At 37.7% G+C, this 7298-nt stretch overlaps 1 protein-coding gene across 3 annotated transcripts in view; it reads left to right on the plus strand.

Annotated features, from left to right (window-relative positions):
- LOC118409651 (ras GTPase-activating protein 1-like) overlaps positions 1-7298 on the plus strand; it is a 33446-nt gene that overhangs the window by 8217 nt on the left and 17931 nt on the right. For all 3 annotated transcript variants that reach the window (XM_035810819.1, XM_035810820.1, XM_035810821.1), the window contains exons 4-8: positions 485-555; positions 3959-4076; positions 4371-4402; positions 6225-6274; positions 6877-7027. In XM_035810819.1, the coding sequence (XP_035666712.1) occupies positions 485-555; positions 3959-4076; positions 4371-4402; positions 6225-6274; positions 6877-7027 (422 nt within the window). The remainder of the gene's footprint in view (positions 1-484; positions 556-3958; positions 4077-4370; positions 4403-6224; positions 6275-6876; positions 7028-7298) is intronic.

Genomic DNA, 7298 nt, shown 5'->3' on the forward strand with positions numbered 1-7298 from the left:
TTTTCCTCATTGGATAGGACAAGCATTTTTTTTACTTGATAGGAAGCAGGCTGAATAAAAATTATAACTGGAAACTATGTGACTCCACTAAAAGAAGTCTAGGGTGGGCAAGTTTTTCTAGGGTAGGTCAGGAAACAGGAAACACAACATGTTTCTTTCCTCGGCCAGGAGGGGAAAGAATGAGGCTTTCCAGGTTTCTTTAGTTTTGGTTGAAACAATGCTATTGTACTGTAGTAACACATTAGAAACTCATATTAAGGGTGTCATGAATTGGCAATGAATAAGTCATCACCACAAAAGCTATAACAAAAAGCCACAGTGGAAATATCATCATTACTTCTTTTCTTTTTTTTTTGCTTTTGAAGGTAATTTCTTTTCCTGGATATTTTATGAAAGAGCGAGATCTGTAATTATTGGTTCAAGTTGTAAAGAAGCCAATCGTTACACTGTAGGTATAATAAGTGTATTTTGTGTCTGTTTCCAGCCTGTACAGAGTCGTAGACTAGTCCGTGCCATCCTGCCCTACACAAGAGTGCCTGACACAGATGAACTCAGGTAGGTTTCAACCTTGCAGCTTTCCTCTACCAAATATTCTTCTGTATCTGTATCTATAGTCGGTATAACCCTACTTTTGGCATAAATACCAGCTTCTGTGTTTGTATCTAAGGTAGTCGTTATAACAGCCCTTTGTGTAACATGTTAACACGCCAGGTTCTATATATCTGTAAAGCCGGAATTACTGCCCTTTGGCGTAACACACTGGCTTCTGAAGTTCTGTACCTGTATCTATAGTCGGTATAACATACCAGCTTCTGTGTTTGTATCTTAGATAGCCGGTATACCCGCCCTACGGTGTGACATACCAGCATCTGTAGAGAAGGTTTAACTGCCCTTCGTAATATACCAGCTTCTATATATCTGTATATCCGGTATAACACACCAGCTTCTGTATCTCTACAGCTGGTGTAACTGCCCTTCAGCATATTACACACCAGATTTTGTAGCTGTATAAGCGGTATGACTGCCCTTCCGTAAAATTAGCACACCAGCTTTGCAGGCACGTGGCGCAGCAGCAGCCGTTTATATTACTCTGAACTTCCTGTCTCACTCAACCTCTGCACATTTAGCGTTAAGCACTGTTAAAAGCTATCTAATGAATTTGGAGATGCTCTTTTACGTGTAGTACTTGGCGGTAATGATTCCCACTCTACGATAGTTCTAGGGAAAAACGAGTTTTTGATTTGAACACCTCGATTTGGGGAACTTGGTACCATGAAAAAAATCATTTGTTGAAAAACTGTCCTGCAGAACATTGTATTTTTTAAAGCCCTGTAACATAATGCATAACCTTAGATGCCTGTAGCATGGCTGTGCTCATACCTGACATATTTTCACAACGTGGGCCCGGAAATAGCAGAAAGAACCAGTCTACTTAGTAAACATGGGAATATTTCTTACACATGATGAAGAGGTTTTACCGGGAAATAATTTCCTTTAACTGACGACATTTGCTTCCGATGACGTCATAGCAGCTGTGCGAGACAAGATTTGAAAGACTAATCTGTTTTAATCATTGCATTAAACATGCTTCATACAAAACGTGCATAGCTTTTCCGAGGATAGGTTCCTCTGGTTCTGCCATATTGGCATTGAGAAAGACAGAAATCTTGATAATCACAATTCTTACCAAAGATGAATAGCTTTTTCCCAAATTATTTCCTAGAAAAGATTTTATTCTGGTTAAGCCATATTAGCTTTAAGATTTGAGAAGCATGATATAAAAGACCATTGAAAATTATGTACAAGGAAAGATTTAGCTTTCCCCAAAGGATTTCCTTAAAAAGATGACAATTTTTCCTCATGACATCATAGCAGCTTTGAAAAACATGATTGAAAGACTAATCTATAATTTGATTATTGCATTAAACATACTTCTTACAAAGGATGAAGAGCTTTTCCAACGATATGCTTCTTGTAAAGATGACATTTTCTTCTGGTAATGCTATATTTGATTTGAGAAGCACGATATAAAAGAATAAGACTATTTGAAAATTTTACTAACACACAATGAATAGCTTTTCCCCAAAATGTTTCCTAAATAGAAGATAACATTTTTTTGGGGTTATCATAGTAGCTTTAAGAAACACAACATGAAAGACAGTCTAAGCTATTAAGTATTACATTATGATACTTCATACACATAGAATAGCTGTTTTTTTAAATCTTTAAATCAAGTAATTTCAAAATTGTAGTTTAATTTATATTTAGAAATTATTTCCTTGAAAAGAATAATTATATGTTTCCTTCCGGTTGTGCCATAATTATTTTTGGGAAGCACAATATTTTTGAAAATTATATTTAGCATATTCATAACACACTTTTGCTTTTCCCAAAATAGTTTCCTTTAAAAGATGACATGTTCTCTTGTTGTGACATCATAGCAGCTTTTTGAAGCATGATTTAAAAAACTAGTCTATTTCATTGTTCTATTTAACATCTTACAAAGGATGACAAGTTTTTAACTATAAGTTCCTTGGCAATGCCATATTAGCTTTGAGAAGCATAATGTAAAAAACTACTTGAAACTTATATTCAAAATATTTGTAAGAAATTCTCACAATAAATGGCTTTTCCCTAAATGACGTTTGTTTTTCTCCTGGTTATGACGTCAATGTAGCTTTGAGAAGCATGATTTGAAAGACTAATCTTATTTGATTGTTGAATTAAACATACAACGTACACACCATAAAGAGCTTTTTCTTGAATTATTTCTTTGAAAAGATGTTGTTGTCTCCTAGTTGTGCCATTTTAGCTTTGTGAAGTACAAAATGAGACTATTTGAAAATTATATTTAGCATATTCCTAACACACAATGAATAGCTTTTCCCCAAATAGTTTCCTTAAAAGGATGACGTTTTTCCTCACTATGACATCATGTAAGCTTTTTTGAAACAGGGTTTGAAAGACTAATCTATTTCATTGTTGCATTAAACATATACACTTCTTACGAACAATGAAAAGAAAGCTTTTTCTCCATTTGTTTCCTCGCAAAAGATGACGTTTCTTCCGATGATGTCATACTAGCCTTGTGAATTCACAATATGTAAGACTAATTTGATGATTAACAGTTACACCTAGATAACCCGTTTAAACAGCAGCTAGTGAAACACATGCAAAGCTCAACATACGGCACATGAGGTACTCAATAAGTCACATGCGTTTTTATGATATTTTATATGATGATTGTTAGTATTTTTAATTGTAGGATGTCGTTATATGTTGTGTATGTTATGCTTAGTGTTCAGGTTTTCTGTGTAGTTTTGTTACTCCTGGAAGAGTAGCTCCTGCATGTAACTGCGACAGCTAAAAGGAGTTCATAAAACCAGGGTTGGACAAGTTTTCTAAAATTCACTTGTCCTATCAGGCAAGAACATAAAAGATTTACTTGCCTGAACAAACTTTTTACTTGCCCGAAATCTAAATGACATTTTTCATGTATTTTAACTTCTAGTAATGGAATCTTTTATCATTGACTCTAGTCTTCTGTGTTGATAATGCAATAGTAGCGAGTATATCAAAATCACAATCATGGAAATCTTACTTGCCCGATTGGACAAGTGGGTTAGGGCATGCACTTGCCCAATCAGCACTATCACTTGTCAGGGACAATCGGACTATTGGACTTGTCCAACCCTGAAAACAATAAACCTATTTCTTGCATAAATATAGAATACTGTAAATGCAGAAATGTTCGCGGTGGATTAATGTTCGCGATTTTCGCGGCGACCACTTCACCGCGAACTTAATTAGACTGCAGTCGAAGGTATTACCGCAAAATTAAAACCACCGCGAAAAGTCATTTTTCCCGCTACTGCGAAATTAAATCCCCTTGAACTTAATTCATTTACAGTATATATTCTTTACTCCTCTGAACAATGACTTTTCTGTTCCACGTTAGTTTTGAGAAGAGCGATGTGTTCATGGTCCATAACACGATGGACGGAGGCTGGCTGTGGGTCACCTCCCAGAGAACCAACGAGAGTGGACTGGTCATCAGGGACCTCGTAGAAGAACTGGTAGGATTTCCACATTTTTGGTGTCATCATTTTTCTTTATTAAATTTACAGTTGATTGATGATTACAAGATTTTGAAGACGTTTCTTAATTTTAGTTTGAATTGTATTTAGACACACAGTCAAATATCTGTTTTGTAGTGTGTAATTAATAGTGATATTATAACTGCAATTCAGTCCTTAGAAAAAAAAAAGTTAAATGAAAACAGCCACACTTCAGTGCTGATGATTTTTTACATTAGAAAGAATGGAAAAATGTTGACAATTTCATGACTTTTGCATTTCTCTCTGACACAGGATTTTTATGCCGATCCTCATGAAGGAAAGGAGTGAGTACTTCCTTTTGTCTTCATTCATTTGATATGATATGATTGGCCAAAGTTTTTGTTTTAGGTTTAGATTTCAGAGGTTTGCATATTTTTACTGTAAGTTGACATTTGGCAAAAGTCAGCAGATGTGCTTTCAATCACTTTCAAATTGATGTTTTTGATATTAGATTACATTCAGTTTCATTCCAGTGTACTGTAAATTCATACATTAATGTTGCATTATAGGTGGAAAGGACGTTTTCAATGTTTAAAGTTTGCAGTTGAAATAATACATAAATTTAGTACAGTGGTGATTTCAATGTAAATGCTTACTTGTGGTGCCATGAATTTACAATGGAGAAAAACTGGATACAGATTGACAGTATCTACCAGTTCTTGTCCTGAAGTAAGAATTATGATACAAGAAAGTGTGTCTTTCTAATACCACATTAAACCAGTTCTGTTTCCTTTTACTATCCACGGCCATTATCAAATTGTTTTTCACTTGTACATGGGTAGTCAGCCCAGTAGGATCCCAGTAATTACATTAAAAGCTGAAGAATTACAATACAAAAAAGTGTTTTTCTAATACCACAATAAACCAGTTCTGCATAATTTTACTCCCCATTACAACTGTAAATGCAGAAATGTTCGTGATGGTTTTATGTTGGCGGTTTCCGCGTTGCCAATTCACCACAAACTTAAAACCACCGCGAACATTTTTCCATTACTAGTACACTATGTGACTACAGTCTATGGCACTACAGCAAACTTAAAACCATCGCGAAAGCTTCATTTTCCCGCTACTGCGAAAGTAAATCCCCGCGAACTTAATTGCATTTACAGTATCAGTTTGTTTTTCACTTGTATGGGTAGGCAGCACAGTAGGATCCCACTAATCACATTAATAGCTGAACAGCAGCGATATCAAATCCCATTTCCTCTGTCAGTCGTGCCGGCACTCACGCTGCACTAGCATCATTAGATACAGGAAATTACAAAGACATGCAGATGGCACTCAAATGGGCGTACTTCCTGTCGCAAACCTCTTTCCTCTCAAATGACATCAGTGATTGCCACTAAGGCAGTAATCAAAGGTAATAGACATTCCTGTGGCCCGGAGGCTCGGGAGGTATAAACGTTGTGTTGCCGGGAACGTACGCAGTACTTGTAGACTGTCGAATATGATCCAGGCATTGCAGTATGTGGAGCACACTCTGCTGTGGTAAGACGTAGTTTCAAGCATGAAATGTTGCACGAGGCCATATCGTTGCTTTTCTCTTAGGGAAGTAGTTTATTATAGAAATGTGCAGCTGGAAAAACCTAACGATTCGTGGCCTCCCGGGACATCTACTTGGAGGTTCGGTAAAATGCAGGATTTTTGTAAGAGGTTGGTCGGTCCATGGTCCTTGTAACGTACCTTAAAGTCTGCAGTACTGTTGGCATCGTTTTGGTGTAATGGTTGGGGTGTTTGGCCCAGAAACAAGAGGTACTGGGTTTGAATCCCCTGAAATGCCACAGATGTTGCGCCCTTTGCATGACTTTCCTCGCTCTACCTAGATGTAAAAATGGGTACCTAACTTCGGTTAGGGAGGTAAAAGGTTGTTGAAGTAGATGGTTGGGCTCCACTTCCCAATACTAAAGCCCTAGACCTCTTTCCCCAAGGCCTCAAAACAGCTATGGGACTGCCTTTGCCTACCTAACCTGTACTTAATTGAACCTCAGTAGAGGTGTATGTCCCTTTGAAATACAGTGTGCAGTCCTACATTTGTATCTGATATTTGATCACAAACCTTGCTGTGTTTGTGATCTCGTCTGATATCATGTGCATGTTTTTTTCCAGGTGGTTTCACGGCACCATCACTAAAGAGAAAGCAGCACAGCTCTTGTCAGGTATCTTTTTCTCTGTTTGTTTCATATATTAACCAGTTAAGCTGCCTTAGGTTAGGGCCTAGTCACAAACATCGTATGATTTACCACCATGACTATTTCACGTGTGGTAATAGTGCTGTACATCGTGAGTCTGTAGCCCCCGTCATCTCAGTGAACCAGACAGAATCGCCCTGAAGAAGGTTGAAACGTTGGTTGGAAATAAAACATGTTTGTGTAAAAAAAAGAGTCTCTTTAATTCTGTATCTGTAGCTATATAGCCTGTATAACCGCCGTTTGGCGTAACACACCAGCTTCGCAGGCACGCACACACAAAAACTCTCGCCTTCTATGCCTCGTGAAACGTGAACATGTTAATGGACATCTGAACACATGTAACCCCATTGAATGCCTTTTTAGCGTAGAATGTTGTTGCTGTTTTGAGTCTTTTAAATATATCTTATTTGTCTGTTTAAAGATTTTAAGCGAGCTTGTAATGTATTCTAATATACTTGTAATGTATCACACAATTCAGCCTATAAGCTGCTATGTTTTACAAATAGATTATTTTTGTTTCTCTCTCTAACTATTCACAGAAGATTGATGACTGATTTTTTTTTGCCCAGATGCCCCAGACTCGGCATTCCTGATCCGTCCCAGCGACTCGTCCCCCGGGGATTACTCCCTCTTCTTCCGCAGCAACAACATGATACAACGTTTCCGCATCACACGACAGAACCACGAGGAGTTCGAGATGGGCGGGCACCACTATGCAACGTACGTCTCTCTTCTGCTGTTGTCAGAATAATTATCATAACGATATTAAGTCTACTTGTCACAACAACATGATCCAGCGTTTCCGCATCACGAGGCAGAACCATGATGAGTTCGAGATGGGCGGACACTAGCCTGGTATCCAGCCGTAATATAGCTCCCGAGTCTCTTCTCTCCTCTTCGCGAAAAGTGACCTAAGACACTCTGTAGCTATATTACGTCTGGATACCAGCGTAGTTTAGCCCCGTGATGCAAACATGTTGTTTCTGCTTGT

This window comes from Branchiostoma floridae, chromosome 2, assembly GCF_000003815.2.
Source record: "Branchiostoma floridae strain S238N-H82 chromosome 2, Bfl_VNyyK, whole genome shotgun sequence".
NCBI classification, from domain to species: Eukaryota; Metazoa; Chordata; class Leptocardii; order Amphioxiformes; family Branchiostomatidae; genus Branchiostoma; species Branchiostoma floridae.